The 17,521-nt window shown below is 40.4% G+C and overlaps 2 protein-coding genes across 4 annotated transcripts in view; both read right to left on the bottom strand.

The window, feature by feature from the left end:
• Positions 1-2,905: 2,905 nt before the first annotated feature.
• mlnr (motilin receptor) lies at positions 2,906-6,460 on the bottom strand (the record flags this gene model as incomplete). The annotated part of the gene is made up of 2 exons (XM_079354439.1): positions 2,906-3,371; positions 5,677-6,460. 2 exons carry the CDS (start codon positions 6,458-6,460, stop codon positions 3,073-3,075), a joined length of 1,083 nt encoding a protein of 360 aa, XP_079210565.1. The 3' UTR covers positions 2,906-3,072.
• Positions 6,461-9,932: 3,472 nt separating this feature from the next.
• Positions 9,933-17,521, bottom strand: part of fndc3a (fibronectin type III domain containing 3A) — a 42,986-nt gene continuing 35,397 nt past the window's right edge. For all 3 annotated transcript variants that reach the window (XM_079353304.1, XM_079353305.1, XM_079353303.1), the window contains 5 exons: positions 16,371-16,717; positions 15,689-15,901; positions 15,158-15,324; positions 13,394-13,518; positions 9,933-12,585 (listed from right to left, as the gene is read on the bottom strand). In XM_079353304.1, coding sequence (XP_079209430.1) covers positions 12,262-12,585; positions 13,394-13,518; positions 15,158-15,324; positions 15,689-15,901; positions 16,371-16,717 — 1,176 coding nt within the window. In that variant the 3' untranslated portion in view covers positions 9,933-12,261. The remainder of the gene's footprint in view (positions 12,586-13,393; positions 13,519-15,157; positions 15,325-15,688; positions 15,902-16,370; positions 16,718-17,521) is intronic.

The following is a 17,521-nucleotide window of genomic DNA, read 5'->3' as shown; positions in this document are numbered from 1 at the left end:
CTTTAATGCTAGACACCCTATTGGTTGATGTCATGCAGGGGCGTCTAAAGTGCGGCCGGGGGGTCATTTGCGGCCCTTCAGGAGATTTTATATGGCCCCTGACTTCAATCAAAGAATCAGACTTTTTTCCACATTTTTTGTGAACTATGAAAATGCATAGTTTTTGCAAACAAGCAAGCTGAGCTCAATACAGAAAGCTTTTACAAACAAAATAACCATGTTACAGGCTTGATTCTTAGAAAAACAAGTGAAGAACCAAAAAAAAAGTATTTGAGTTCCTTTTATTAAAGGGTTTCTTTTGTGAACCTTTTGATTCTGCCTTACTATTGTTTCATAAAAAATTCCAACAAAATATTTTCTCTGGCAAAACATAGTTAACATTTAAATAAAGTACAGTTTGTAATGCAGACGTATTAGAGGAAAATTGTAATTGTTTGATTTTAAAAAAACAATACATAAATACATTTTTCACACAACCTCATGCGAGTACCGTCTGCCTCCCCCTCCCACCGAGCAGGGAGGGATGATGCGAGAGGTTGCGGCGAAACAGAGTTAAAATTTAAGTGACTATGTGTAGCATTAGCCTTGGTGTTTTGTGTCATAAATTTCTTCTGAGCTTGTGATGTAGCATAGCATATTGCTTAGCTTTAGCATTAAACTTGTTGCTATATTTTATGTAATGCAACTGAGGTAGCATAGCATGTAGCATAGCATTAGGGTGTAGGATAACATTAGCAACAACTAAGTATTTTTTTTTAAATATTTTTTTATATAAATTATAAATATAATTTTTCTGCCGTGACTGTGTCTCTGTCTCTGTATTACTTTGTTTGCTTGATTTCATTTTGCAATGTAGCATCATAGACTGTAAATATTACATGTTGCATTCACCCACAAGTTGCCATTAAAATTACAGTATAAAACTCTCCTCCCTTTTGTCAACCAAATGAAATTGCTGAGTTAAATTATCTGCACTTTTTGTGCTTCTCAAATAAAAACTTGCTAATTCTATTGAGTTGGATTCTTTAAAAAAATATCTTAATTTAGAATGACATAAACATAAAGATTATATTTAATGCTACCAAAATAAGTAGATACTATCTCAATCATTTTTGTTTTAAAGTTACTTAAATAATTGCTACAAAATCAAGGTGGCATTTATTTGAACACATTCTATCAGATATATGAAGTTAAATGTACATGACTACAGAATCATGTATTACAGTGTACAGTAAAATATTATCCATGTAGAAAAAATACCATTTTAGTGGAGAACATTTATTCCTGTTGAAGTTAAAATCTCCCACCAAAATGTCATCACTTACAGAATTGTTATCAATATAAATGACTGCATGTATGTTGCAGAACCTATGCAGTTTGGTTACAGATTGAACGGAAGTCACAGAGTGAAAAGAAGAGCGAAAACAAACTGTTTATTTCTAGACCTGAGCAATTCAAGATGGTGTGAAAAAGGCCTGAGGGAGGTGATGACGGCTCTGACTGGACAAGTCACTTGCGGACATTCTTTTTATTATCAGGAAAGAAAATAACCAACAGAAAAGTCATGCAGCTTGCTGAGCTCTCCCCAGGTAATGACAGAATGGTCTGAGGTATTTAATCTTTCCCCCGCTGCCTCAGCTCCTCTGACAGAGATGAATGGCTTGGTAAAAAAAAAAAAAAAAGGTGTCATGAGGATGAGTCAACCCAGCAAGACTTTGTCTCTTTGTATTTGTGCAAACCAAGGCCTGATGATTCATGGATAAAATCATGACAGTTGTTTTTCAAGGACAAGATTTATGGTAGACAGAAGCTGGAAAACTTTGGGTTTATTTTGGGATTAGACATTGTTCAGGTTAAAAAATACATAACTTGACATTAGCTTTCTTGCCACAGTGCATGGTGTACAAAAGTATACAATTTGTCATTCAAAATGCAACATCAAAGCAGATTTGTACAATGGTGTCAAGATTATGCAAAAAGAGGCAATAAAAGCAATAAGCTCTGCCACTGCTGACAATCCAATATTTTTATTCCTTGGAAAAGTAATGGCTGCTTTTAGAGCAGCCATTACCTTGAATATGGTGATACAGGGACAGTGGCTGCCAGCATAAATCTAACTAAATGCCCAGGTAATGTAATAGCAGTTTCAGATTACATGTGGTGACCAGCACGTACACAGCCCCAAAACCTTAAGGCTCAGGTGGCTTCTGTTTGCCCCCCCCCCCCATACACACACACACACACACACACACACACACACACACACACACACACACACACACACACACACATACATACATACATACATACACACACACACACACACACACACACACACACACACACACACACACACACACACACACACACACACACACACACACACACAACTGCACGTTTTCATAGTAATTTGCTTTTATCAAATATATGTTCTATCAAACAGAAGAGAAGGTACAAAGCCCTGCAAGCATACAAACACATATGCACACACATGCAGACACACACACACAATCAAACATTATCACGTCTGAACAACAACTGGTCCACAGCTAATGGGTTTACTTGTTTTGATTATTTTCATTAATAAGGACATCCAACAAACGACATGATAATGTTTCAACGAATTCAATCTTTCAACAGAATGCAGCTAGGACAACAATTAAACAGTAAGAGCAGACATTTCAAACGTGACGAACACCATCTGTCATTGACAAAGTGGGGTCACTTATTAATCAGTTCTGTGGATTGATGATTTTTGTTAACTGAAGTGGTGCATGTGTTCACTACGTGCTGACATAAAGCCAGAGAACAAAACCTATGGGAGCTATAAATACTTGAAATGAGTTAGCTGAATTAGAATTTTCTTGTAAGATAAGTTTAATGTGTCATGCTTGAATATTCTCATGTCTCTTCGTAATGGGGAATCTGATTTTGCATTGAGTGCTGTGCAAATCTCAACCCCATTGGTCTCCACCTGTTCGGAATTGTTTCTCTTCAGCTGTAGCTCCTGAACTCTAAAGAATCTCTCCCTTGATGAGAAAAGAAAGCGTGTATCTTCTGAGAGTGTGCCCCTCAAACCCCTGTCAGGCTTTCATTCAGGGTGGAGATGTGGGAGAGCTGTCTCTGGCCCTGGTTGGCTTGTCTGGATCTACAACGCAGTAGGAACAAGCGTTTGGCAGCAGCCCTGTACTTTCGAGACATGAGGTTGTAGACGACAGGGTTGATGGAGGCGCTGAGGTAGCAGAGCACCATGGAGGCCATGTTGAAGTTCTGACTCAGCGTGGCTGTGTCGTAGTCGTCTACCTGAGCAAAGAGGTTCCTGCCGATGTGGTAGGGCAGCCAGCAAATGATGAAAGCAAGCACCACCACCACTGAGGGAGAAAGAAAAGGAAGGGGGCATAACATTTGTACAGCAATTATTCCATGAAATAGCATTAAAAGTAACACTTATTTAGAACAATAAATGGACATTTATACACACAATGGATACAATCAATAAAACACATTATGTGTCACACATCAGCCTACCCTCAATTCATGTAAAATATTTTCCAAGAGGAGGACATGAACCATTCTGGGTAAACTTCAGGATGAAAATATTCAGTTGTTTGTAGCTTTAGGAATATAGTGCATTTGCAACACAATTATGGGTAAAATGGATAAATCCCTTTTACCCATAATAAATCAATTTTCTCATATCAAATTTTGTCAAGAAATCAAATTACACCAAATGTCTAACTGTTCCTTTAAATCCAGAAAGCCAGTCATATGTCCTCTAGAAAAAGGCCAAAAATACTTTCAGTTAGGTGTGTATTTTTCCTTGACCTCGCAAGTATAGCGGTGAATGTCAGGTGTTGGATTTCCACACACAAAACAACTGCCTCATTTTCACAGTAATCTGTTCTTATCAAGTGTTTCTCTCAAATAGGAGGTGTCGCAGTAAGCTGCACTTAAAAACATTTTTCCCAGCCTCTTTGGATCCCAAGAAAAGAACAATATTGTGTATCCATATGGAGGCTTTTTATGATTAGATTCTAATTAAATGATTGATTTTCAGGCTCTTTAAATAACCTCTGATCTATGGGCAGTGCTAAACCCTCAACATTTATTGATGGCCAGCTGCAATTTACAACCAAAGAACTTTTCTTTTACCCCCAAACACACACACACACACACACACACACACACACACACAAAACTTCTCTTGTTCTCTAAAGCAATGTTGGCTTGTAATTGGCTCCAACCATAAAAGTATGCAAGACAATTAGAGTATGTATGCAACAGAAAAGCTGTGAAGAAAACGTCTCACTTATCAGAAAAAAGGAGACAGCTTTTTTCAGTTCTTGATGGGGAAATTTAACACCTGTTGAGGTCATCACTGAGTCACTGATATTGATCAAGAAGCCCAGCAAACAAAACCACCATCAATTTGTCTGATGGAGGCAATAATTTAGTAAGGCTAATAAATGTCAGTTCAATAATTAAAACAGAGGTTTCTGGCTTATAACAGTTATCTATAAATAGAACTCCTACATCGTGTGCACAGAGTGGACAAATGACACATAGAATTGATTGTGTCGTACGAGGGACAGCAATCACTGAGGGACTCCAGAGGTGTGTGACACAAGCAGATTGAAAAGGATAGTGGGAGCATGCAAATTTGCTTTAGGTCTGATTTATGGAGGTCCCTGATGACAATCCAATTTGGGATTCAACAAATGTGGATACAAATGAATGCTCATCTGACAACATGAGCTCTGTGCAATGTGTGTTCAGCTAATGAACAGCTTTAATATCCTAATGGATGTTCTATGACTACATATTTGGTTAATACAGATTGGCAATGGTTTTTCAATGTAAAACAGGGTTTCCTGTGCAACATCCCAGAGCTGCAAATTAAACCAATCAGAATGTGCAGTGGCAGGATATGATTTGTTTCAGACCAAACAGAGCAACTTGGCCGTTGATATCAACATTAACACAGCAGCTTTCTCTTCCTAAAAAAAATGACAGGATAAAAGACACACAATACGCAGGGAAATAACTTTTACAGAACTAGACTGAACAAAGGAGGTGAAGCAACTTTAGGTTTAAAACAGAGTAAAAATGACTTCCTTGTATATATGTTAAACAAAAGAGCCGGAACAGAAAAGCCCAAATCTCTAACTAGAATGGTGATTTCTTTTAGCAACAATGACAGACAGGCACACTGTGAACAGAGCGATATCTGGCTTAATGCCACTCCTGAATCGTCAGCCTTTATAATTTCTGAAAAAAAAAAAAAAAAAGGCAGAGAGAGGTTTTAGAAAGCAAAATCAGAGGGCCTAACTCCTGAAAATTGTAATGGCTCTGTTCTTTTGAGAAAAAAAGAAAGAAAAGATTATCATAATTTACAGGTTTCCTTGCAAACTGCACAAGTGAAAATCGAACAACCCAGTAAAGTACATCCATTTGTTTTACACTACAAACCTGCTGTCGAGATGTATTTTTGTACAATAATACATCCTTTCAAGCCGAGTTTAAAAAAGGACAAACATCAAGATGAACGCCATAAAACAAAGACAAACCCAGTGGGAGTTGTTTGTCTTAGTCTTTTCGTTTATGACCATTGAGTGCTGATTGCTCCCTGGGTTGGCAGGGTTAAAAAAGAATTAAGAAATAAAATGACTCACTCACCTAGGATCTTGACCGTTTGCCTGTGAGACCTTTCCCGGGCTAAAGCACAGGGGCCTTGAAGGTCATTTCTGCTTTTCCACAACTTGCACCCGATGGAGCCGTACAGGAAGATAAGGCAGAGCATTGGACAGAAAAAGTAGGTGGTAGACACCCAGAGCATGATGTGTAGCTGTCCAGACATAATGGCGTTGCTGGTGTGCTTGCACTGCCCAGTGTTGTAGTCGGGATGTGTTTCGTTGTCATACTCCACCCCGACCAGAAAGAGTGTTGGAGCTGCGGAGACCAGAGCAAAACCCCACAGGGCTATGATGATGTACTGGACCCTGCGTCTGGTGACCAGCACCTTGCTTTTCAGAGGGAAGCTGATGGCCAGGTAGCGCTCGATGCTCAGGGCCGTGATATGAAGGATGGTGGCTGAGGTGCATCCCTCAAAGATGTAGTGATAGAAGCGACACACTGCCTCGCCAAAGAGCCAGGGCACGTACTTCCACAGGCGGTACAGATCAAAGGGCAGACAGAGGAAGATGATGAGGTCAGACACCGCCATACTGGACAAGTAGAGGTTGGTCGTGGTCTTCATGTCCTTGAAGTGCTGGATGATGAGGATAGTCATGGTGTTTCCTGTCACGCCGATGATGAAGATAAGGATGCAGATGACAGTGACAGGGATGAGGGTGGAGGCGGGGAACAGGGAGCCCTCATAGTGGTGGTCTTCTATGCTATACTGAACCATGGCCTCTGCTCTGCCGGCATGAAGATCAACCTGGGGTCTGGTCCAGGGCATGCCAACCTCCACAAAGTGTCACGTGTGTGTTCAAGACTTGAACAGAGGCTTTGGAGAAAAATGAGACTGTAACAGTATAGGCATTAAGGAATATTAAATGAATAGGACACACAAGTCATTTCAGAGGAAACCAGTGTAAAGGGTTCCAATATGCATAATTTTTTACTTTAAAAATATGACCTTCCAGTGAAAAAGAAATATTTGCAGGTGAACTTACCTTTAAAACTGAGCTGGATCTCTCAACCTTCAAGTGTGATTGGTCTTTCTTGTGTTACTATGAGTCGGTGGAGAGCAGTAGCTGCGGGAGGGTCTCCTGAAGTGGCAGAACCAGTCTCTGATGCTGGATAAACAGTCAAGCTCTGGTGAGAGAAAGAAAGGAGCACCTCCTCCACACAGCACCCAGAGGAGTCAGGGGGCGTTAAGTAGGATGCCTTCTCTCTCTGTGTGTGTGTGTGTGTGTGTGTGTGTGTGTGTGTGTGTGTCTAAGTATTCTTCATAATAGAATGATGACAGGACGGATGTTGGTAAAAGACAAAAGATGGGGTTGAGGGAACCCTCGTACATCACTGCTGCTGCTCTAAATGAATAAATCCAAATTGGAGATCACAGTGGTCTGGACTGAGCATCACAATAAATACACATACAAAGGGGCCTATATATCTGTATTAGCCAATGCATCAATCACTGGGATCTTTGCATGCTTACTAACGAGTCTGAATAAAAAAACGAGTTCCGTTTGGCCTTATTGAGCATCAGCCTGATCTGCCTCTCTGCTGGGCTTTATCACTCCACAAACCCACCTGTTTACTCTTCTTCTTCCTCCTCACGTTTGCTATCTGGCTTCTCCAAATAAACCTGTCTTTAACAATGGTGGTTAAAGAGGAATGTCAATGAACAAATACTTATAAACAGTGGTCAGTACCTGGAGGTATGACATGGGCCTAAAAGGTCAAAAGAAGACAGTTGAAAAATGTCATATCAATGAGTATGTGGATGTGCATTTGTTTTATCTGTGAGTTTTCATCAGTTATACCATCTGGTAAAATGTTTAATATCGGATAAGCAGTGTTAAATTGAAGCTCTCCTGCTACTAATTTTCCAAAGAATGAGTCTGAAAGAAAGTTTTTATTCAAGAGAAAGGATGTATACATCTCTGCAGATCAATGTTACGTTTACATAATCGTTTCCTTTGTGTGTGAACTAGGTGATATCCCCAACTAAAAGGTGAACTATTTTAGTTCCTGAGTCACTGGTTTTCCTGTTGAGTAACATGAATCATCAAAGCCAAGATGACCTGCTGGATTAACCAGCCGTGTGCGCTGTTGGTTCAGAGCCACCGTATCCATTAGATCTCAATGAACCTTTGTAAGCAGAGTCACAATGACACCAGGGAGTGTTTGTGTGTTTACACTGAGCTGACCCACAGCCGGACGAGGCGCTCAGACCTCCGAGGGGCAGCAGGAACGTCCCTCTTCTGTCATTGTTTACTCCTGTCAAAGCAACACGACAGGGAAAGCTTGTTTAACCCCCGTTTTTGAGGGTGATCCAGTTTTTCTCTCAACAAGGGCTCACATTGTACAGAGAATGGTGAGAGAGACGAGTGAGCCCACTTTCACCCTCATTAATCACAGCTCTTGTTTACACCACTTAAGTGAGCTTATGCAATGAACATGGGCTCTTATCATGGAGAAGATTTGATTTGGCATTTGTTCGGTTTCTCTCTCAAACACACAAAGCTGTCTCTGAAGATAACAGAATAAAGAGGAGGAATCTTTGTAATGATATAAGGAAATTGAAGTCATATTGTTCTGTGCTTGGCTGGTGGTTGACATTTTATTCTAAAAGCTTTGGACGTTTTCTTGATGCAAAGCATGAAAGAAGGGTAAAGGATGGAAAAGTGCTGTAGACGAGGGGTAAAAAGTTTATTCAGTTCATTGTGTTATAGGAGGATGTTCACCAAGTGTATTCAACGTCCTCTCGAAAAAATACAAAGTGTGGTACTCCAGTAATAAAGGTCTTCTTAACATTTAAGTCTTCATGTTTTAAATTTCATTTCCGTTTGAAGATGTTTTGGTAAAGGGGTCCTTCATTTGATGCTCAGTGTACTTGACAGGACAAAAGTTTCGATTACATTTCCACACTATTTTGTTTGTTGGCTGGATGTAAGCATCTAAATCTTTCCAACTAAATGACTAATTTATAAAAAAAAAAAGTGTCTACTTAATAAAACACTGTCTGTAACCGTTGTTATCGTTAAGGATCCGAACCACTAAAAATTGTTTATCAAAGCTCCTGTGAGAAGAATTGTACTGTGTATACTCTCCATTTGACCTTAAAAACAAAACAAGACCATGAGTAAAAAATATTTTTTATCATTATTTGTAATGCCTGAAATCCCTGCTGCAGTGAAGGTGTCAGACAAGGGGATTAACTGCAAGCTACACTTCCATCATAAAACCAAAAATTCCTCACAGGAACTAAAACTGTGTTGTTTTGTAAGTTACTTTTTGGACTTCATTTTATAGGACAGCCTAAGAGAGAGAGATATTGGGTGGAGATTGAAGGTTACTTGCAGCAAAGATGCTCCCCGAGAGAACTGCTTTTTAGTGCTACCGAACATTTCCTTCCCACAGTTCTGTTTCATGGTTGAGTTTGAGGTTTTAAATTATCTTTATAACCTGCAGTTTTGAAAAGTGCTCCATGCTACTGCCAACTTGATCTGTAACTAAAAAAATGTGTTAACCTCATGAAACAGTTGGTGATGCATGAAGAAGAAAGCTCTGTTGCTATCAATAAGGACCACATCAAAAAAGTGTACTGGTTATCAAAATGTGCCTTCCTTTTTTCTACATTGAAATTTGTTCTGCCCCGAGTCTGCCTTCTCACCGTAAACACTAGAGCATGAAGCTAGAAAGCTTGAGCCACATCCCCTTCGAGAGAGGGGCGTGGTCAGACTCAGCTTATTTACATTTAAAGACACAGAAACAGCCTGTTCTGAGCAGGGAGGAAATAGAGGGGTTTATAGGCATGTTCAAATACAGGATCAGAGTGGATTTTAGCAAACTTTACAGACATGTTTTGAGGAGCTCTGTGACTTATTTAAACATGAAAAAATGTATATGTGACCTTTAAAATATGTCCATCGAAGTTCTTTAGGGAAAATTCAAATGTTATGTTAAACCATCAGTACAAACCAAGTCAGAAAAGCTTCATTTTATTAAGATTTAAATTAGGGGACAATAATAAAATCCTTACATTTCAGGGGCTGGAATCAGTTCATGTTTGTTGTTTTTGCATGATTAATGAAGAAATTAATCTATGTTACTTACATAGATACAGAAAGTGATTAAATTGATCATTTAAGCATCCTAAAGTTTTCCTTGCTAGCCAATGTAAGAAGAAGCCCCGTCATTGCTACCCTTTACTAAATGAGTAATTCAAAGACAAATATATGCCCAAACTTCCAACATGATTAAGAATTATAAATCTTTTATTGTGCATGGATCCTTTGTAGATATCATGGCTATACAGATACACTTTAGATACATATCTATGATTATACATTTTTCCATAACGAACATTTTAAAGTGATATGTCTGGTAGTATGTATAGTATAACAAATTTCATTTTGGAATGTACGGTGTATGAGGTAACTGCAAACATTAAAATTACATAAAAATGGTCTCTATTTTTGTGCATATTTTACTCATTTTTGTAGCATTGTGTTAATCTCCCCAGCCAAAGGTAGTAAGCCCCGGGTGAAGAAGTGTTAAAATGGCACACGCTGCAATTGCTATCAAAAATAGGAATTTGAATTCTTTCAATGACAAAGAGAAGACATCTGCAGGATGTCTCAAAGACCAAATCATGTAATTACCCAAGACGTTTAGCAAGGTACCTGTATTTCATTTCAACATTTGCAACAGCAGTCACCTGCCCAAAACCGAACAACACTAGACCCTACGAGCAGATTACCACTGAAAACTCAGTGTGAGCAATCTACGAATACTTCACAAACAGAGAAAAGGCAAATTTAGATGAACAGGAAGTACATGATATAACACATTGCGTATCTGCCATTTCCATTCCATGATTCATGGGTACTCAGGATGTATTATTTTCTCTGGAGAGTTTTAACTTATATTACTTCAATATTATAAAAAAATATACTTCACACATGTAGAACCTGACAAGAGAAATCAAAAGAAATCATAAGTAATACATAGAACTACTTTCCATTTATGTCCTGATTACGTAGGTTTACTAACATTAAATAAATGCTCCAAAAAGTAAAAGTAAATAAAACACATTTTAGTGTTTCCTAACACTAAAAGAAATACATCAAAACTTCAGAGAAATAAGAAAATTCTCCCGAGATTTTTTTTCCTCTCCAATTAAGGCCTCTGAAACAACTGGTACACTTTTTTTTCTCCTCTTTTTTTTTAATTTTTTTTTTTATTTGTTTGTTAATTTTTTGCTGAGATACTTCAGCTGTTTCAGTGACACATTATGTGGTGCTACAACTTTTAAAACACCCAAAACACAAGTAGGGCTTGCACAAACTCAATGTATGTTCTATAAAATGCATCACAAGACCAAGACGCAATCAGTCAAGGTTTCCTTTCACTAAGGTGCAAAATCAATTACTGGGAAAAAACAAAAAACAAAATAAAGCAAAACATACATGTAAGCATACATTTTTTGTGCAGAACCACACAATTTCAGAGTAAAGCAGCAGTATAACTATATGATAGTAAAAATAATTAGAATTCACTGTTTGTTTGGTTTTTGTTTGTATTCTATCTTTATATTGAGCTTTTTTTCTTCTTAAAGTTCCTTGTGTCTTCACTGTACAAAAATATACTAACATTTCTCCAGTCATTTTTGCATCCTTAAACATTCTGAACATCAAAAAGGTTGGAAAGTGCTAAATGAACGTTCTACAATGTGAACACGATTTTCTTTCTGTGTCGTCTCCCACCAGTCCCCTTAAACTCCAGCAGGGGGGTAAAGTCCCTTCATCTGGCCCTGAATCCCTCCCAGCTGTGTACCTCTGTGGCACTAACTACATACAGTATACACATCTGGACGCGCACACACACACACACCCCACTGTGCAAACACTGGCCCACCAGGTCCCAGGATCAAATAGCACATAGGCTAAAGACACACCTACATACTATTTTTGGAACACATCTATCAAAAAACAGTTTCATACTGGACACATAAATGGAAATATAAATAATGACTATTTCTATACACATATACACACACACACACATATGTATACACACGTATGTGTGTATATACACACTCATATACACACACACGTGTATATGTATATGTGTATATATACACATACGTGTGTATCTATATAGTATATACTCATGTACTTGTTGAGTATATATACATACATACATATATATATATACACTCAACAAGTACATGAGTCAAAGTGCCCCTTCCCCCCAACCATCTCCCCATAAACAAACCATGTTCCAGCTGAGTTCCTTTTGCGTAGGAAGCTGATCATGATGGAACAGAAATCTGAAATGAACAACAGAAACCACAAAGTCGTGGCAGCGCGATAAAGGCAGGAGAGTCCATCAGGTTTCACAGGTGCCAAATAAGATGTTATCATCCCCAATGTTTAAACGCCATTCCGCTCTCACTAACCAGCCCTAATGCGAGCACTCTGTTGACAACAGAAAACAGTGAGTAGAAAACAAAGAATACAAAACAACAGAGAGGGGGGGGGGGAGAATAAAGCTATAACCCTGCAGCCGGGTGGTGCAAACTGCTCATTTAATTACAAAGTACTGGATGACAAAAGCAATGAGAATAGCGATGACAGCGAAAACCATGAGGAGGAGGAAAGCACACTGCTCGTCTGTCAGACTTCGTCGGGCTCGGTTCGACTCTGTGCAGGCTCTGGATCCTGAGCCGGTGGCACCACTGCCTGAAGAGACGTCGTTCCGCTGGGGGGAGAGGGTCACTGTTGGGCTGTAGGGACCGCTTAGCTCGGGGGTGTCCTGACACTGCCTGATAGCACACACCCGGAAACGGTAGTCGCTGTTGGACTGCAGGTTCTGTACATGGAAGGATGTGGCGGAGCCTTTGTAGGCCTGTAGACAGAACGTAGACGAGTGGAAAAGTCAGAAATGTCAAAAAAAATGAAGGTTTGATTTCATGTTATGAGTTACTGTAGTACCTATGCAAATGTATTATTTTTGTAACTTTTTAAATAGTTTAATTCGACTGGTTTAAGGACTCCTTTGTTTAGAAATTATGATGCAGCTTTCTTTCCACTTTTCAAATGTGTAGTATATTTTGATTTATTTGCAAGAGATAATACTATTGAGTGTTCAAGTCATTCTTAAAATATATACTATTAGAGAAAAAAGCAAGATACATTTTTTTTAAAGTTACATGTTTTTAAAATAAAAAAAGTATGAAAAATGTTGCCTCATGCATTATAACTGAGACTGCTCCTCAAAAAATGAATAATTCCGCGTCCTCAAACATGAGCTTTTGACTCTTGGCCTCAAAGAGTGACAATAAAGATGAAAACAAACTCATGCTGGATGACACCCTCATGTTTCATCTCCCTGATTCAATCGCCATGTATGATGTGGTGAGATTAGCATAAGCCTGCTGTGGTCATTACTCCAGGTTAACATGGCTGGAGGCCACAGAGAGGGATGAATGTGCTGGCAGGGGCTCAACACCTGGGATACCTCATGGATCAATGACCTTTGCATAATGGACAATTTAAAGTCAGTAGTGACAAATACAGAGTGCTGCAAAGCCCTGGTGAACACATTAAGGCCCTGGATCCATCTCTACCCTGATGTGCATAATAACAGCTGCTGGGATGGATGGCAGGTTCGCCGCAAGGAAGGACAGCAAGCCCACATACAACAACATCCGTACCTGTTTAAAGTCAGAGTTTCCCATCATGCATTGCAAGGTGTAGATGATTGGGTCTCCTTTCATTGGAGACAGGGCCTCCCATGTGACCTCACAGGAGTTGTCATCAAGACGCTCAACTTTTGGGGCTGAAGAGCAGAGAGAAAAAGAGTGCAGTTGGAAAGAGAACGACAAGAAAAGTAAACGATTTTTTTGAAATTCTCCCTGACAGATTGCAATTCTGCAACAGTGCAAACACATTGCATCCGTAATCTTGTTGCACTGGTGTCAGAGTGTGTTGTTTTTAAATAGCATTATGCTATTGCAGTGTGCGTACAGCAGGAGCTTAGCGTAATTCGTTTTACTTGATTAATCTACAATAACTGCTGTCTGATATCAACTTACAGTATTCACAGAACTGACAGTTGTGCCTGCAGTCTTTGTTCACATACAGGAGACTCTGCTGCGGTCTTATACTTCAGAATGACGCTCGAGACAGAAACTGATTTACACAAGGCAGATTTAAAATGAGAGTATCCCTGCTACCAGGTACCGGCTCTGGCTCGTTAATGCTGTGGCCACATTTACAGACTGTTAACAGAGCAGATGTGCAGCTCATTGTTTACTTTTAGTTGCGACGTCAAAAGCGCTCACGCTGAAGGGAGCCACAGGCAGCCCAAGATTGTGAGCTTTCGTTTAATTGGAAGTTACGTTCACTGTGCTCATCGTGCAAACCGAACATGAACATCGTTAGAAATGCTTGATGAGATACAAGTCCTCTTGTTCTCTGTCCACATGTTGTCTCTTATTTTGTGTGTGTGTGTGTGTATGTGTGTGTGTGTGTGTGTGATCTACTCTGGCAGAGATGTGGGGAAGACTCCTTGAAGACAATCTGACAAAACTACAGTAGTCGGTTTGACCTCACATCGTGACCTACAAAAACCTTGGTGTTAGAATTCAGAATTTAAAACCTTCCTGGAGTGGACAAAGCTTTCATTTCTTTCATATCAAAAAAGCTAAATAAAAGACAAAACAGACATAAAACCTCGAACATAATGTTCCACGTGCTGTGAACTCTGTGTCTGAATGAAAGCTTTGGGAGGATTGTTCAAAGTGGGCTGCTGCAGAACAATTTGCTTTTGATACGAGGGTACTTGCTTTAACTATGTACAGTGACTCAGCTGATGAGCCGAGAGTGAATTCTAGACAACTGCATACAACTTGAACTCATTAGTAAAGTGCCAGAACTATGAGTCATTGGTTTCTTTAGGTGGCGTGGGCGACATTATAATCTAAAACAGTAAATGCACTCCTTTTTTTTGAACTGGTTTCCCGATTAATTATCAAAAAATACAACCACAGAGATGATTTAAACCTGAGGCTTTAATGGTTAGTCAGCATTTAAACAACGGTGGTTGAGAGTTCGCCTCACTAAATGGGGAGCCGACGGTGTTCAATAATAGTGACAAACTGACACATGACTGCCTGGTTCAAAGAAGGTGCTGCACTGAGAATAAAAGACACATCCTCGTTACGGACTACAATATGAGGGATCAAAGGAGGCTTGGCAGAGGCTGCTTGAGTGTTGAAAACCCGACTGATGAGGACAGACAGACAATTGAGGGTTCGGCTGCTGGGACTTAATCAAATGCACGTCAAACTGAGGTTCAACTGAGGGCAAAAGCTTGAGCACGCTTTGCTGTCTGTATGTGAGCGGTGAGTGTATAATAATAACAGCAGATCCACATGCGGAATAAAGGGAACAGAAAGAAAGAGCTGCCACTGTACCTTTCAAAGGGGCTGGAGGAGAGCGCGGGGTGGTGAATGTGTAAACATTGGAGAAGGGCCCTTCGCCCGCCTCATTAAAGGCCTGGATGCGGAACGTATAAGAGGTAGACTCATTAAGCCTCTGGACTTTGTGTGTGTGGCATGGTCCTTTATACAAGGATATAAATCTGCAATGACAGGAACATGAAAAAAAAGAGAGAGAGAGAGAGAGAGAGAGAGAGAGAGAGAGAGAGAGAGAGAGAGAGAGAGAGAGAGAGAGAGAGAGAGAGAGAGAGAGAGAAAAAGAGAGAGAGAGAGGAAATAATGAGTAAAAGGGTAAAGATGACAAAAAAAAAACCAACGAGACGAGTGACTCCTCTGACAAGAAATGTGCAGTGGATCATAAGTCCCCGTCTCCTTGCACAGGCTCTCTGTCTGACATTACTTTACATACCATGCCCTCTTCTATACAGTCACCTACAGCTTTTACTAAAACACTGGCCCCCCCCTTCTCTATCACTTTATCTCTTGTCACTTCCCCCCGCAACTGACCTGCCGCTCTTGTCCCCCATCTGCAGCTGGTACTGGAGAGCATCTGAGGTGGACGCTTTGGCTGGGCCATCGCCCCACTTGAGCCTGAGGGTCTGGTGGCTGAAGGCAGTGCACTCCAGGCGGGGGGGCTGTGGGGGTAGGGGCTTCGTCTTCAGCTTAAAGGTGTGACTAAAGGGGCCTGCTCCCAGGCTGTTCAGGGCTTGGATTCGGATCCTGAGGATGGAGAGGAAGAAAGGAGTGAAGATCAAAGAGCTGAGAGGACTGAGCTGACCTGAGCTGGAAGATTATTGGCCTAAACAGCATTTCCCCTCTTGGCAGCTGTTGATGTTCAGCCTCCGTCAGTGTGCAGTCATTTATATTCATGCTTTGTATGCTGTTTCTCTGTATCTGGAACTAACACTTTGTATCTGGAACTAACACAAGCTGACATTCTATACAACCCCTCTTAATTATTTACCAAGACCAGCATGCAGAGCCAAACAATGGAAAACACATGACTGCTTCCACTGGTTCAGTCACAGTTGGTTTGTGGATCATAAACCTATTTATAACAGAGTATGCTGTGTGTTCTGTTACTTCTGTGCATCCCCGTATTTTAAGAACTGACAAAGGTGCACAGTTTGGTTTGTACAAGTGTTCCACAAAATGAAAACTTGTGAATTTACAGTCAGAAGGCACCAACCTGTAGCTGGTGTCAGGCTGCAGATGCTGCATGATGTGTTTGGTAACAGGACCGACAACGATAGGCTGGCGCTCTCCGAGGTCAATCAGGTAGGAAGTGATCTCAGAGCCATGATCGCATGGGGGGTCCCAGCTAATACCCAGGCAGGTGGACGGGGAATAGAATAGCGGCGGCCGGTACTCGCCGTCTTCGTCTTCCTCATCCTCGTCAGCGTCCACTTGAGCGTCGTACCTCTGCATCTCAGACTCCTTCAGCACGTAGATGTTGCTGACTGCCGCAGGCACAGAGCAGGGAGTCTGGCAAAGCACCGCTTCACTGAAAGGACCCACACCAGCCACGTTCACCGCCTGCACACCAGCGAGACACAAGATGAACCGTCAACACTCACTTGAGATGCCAGGGGAGACGTGTAATACCAATGTTTGACCACAGGGTGGAGTTCTGATGTAAAACAACCCTACTTCGATTTTTCAACAACACATAAAAAGTGACTGTCATTCTTCTAAGCAAGCCATGTAGTTATTAAACATGTGTGAATAAAACCATGCATTGACAAAGTAGGAAAAGATAGTGATCTGCCATGTGATCACCCATTAAGGTCCAGCTCCCTTCTTTCCATGTTAAACTACAAAGGAGGCCGATAGCAGAGCCTGACCGAAGCAGATCCAAAGGACATTTTAATGCCAGATTGTGACTCTTTGACACACACTCTGGCTTCATTGGGCACAGTCTAAAAAGCAGTCTTCACTGCAACAGCTCAAGGCAGAAATGAAATAACCAGCTGCGTTATCAGCCTCTTTATAAGGATGAAGTCATCCATTGAGAAGACTGCATTTAGATTAAGATCTAATAAAGTGCAAGCCGATCGTCACAGGCGTAAAAAAAGATGTTTTTGGACAAATATAATCAGAACTGCAAGAACCCAGACAAGGATTCATAAGTAATGTATTTTCTACACAGGCTGAAGAATGAGTCAGTGAAGCGCAGACTGCTTCAACCAACAGGGAAATTAAAGCATTTAAAACAAGTATCACTCCTTTCACTACTATTTCAAGGGGAAGCTCAAAAATGTCGTCTTTGGGATCCTTTGAGCACAGATGGAAAAGATGGAGAAAGTGGAAGAGGATGACAAATTAACTCTAAAAATAGCT

The sequence above is a fragment of the Symphodus melops genome, assembly GCF_947650265.1.
Source record: "Symphodus melops genome assembly, chromosome: 10".
Lineage (NCBI taxonomy): Eukaryota > Metazoa > Chordata > Actinopteri > Labriformes > Labridae > Symphodus > Symphodus melops.
Note: the sequence above shows the minus strand (reverse complement) of the source record. Positions and strands in the feature narration are given on the sequence as shown.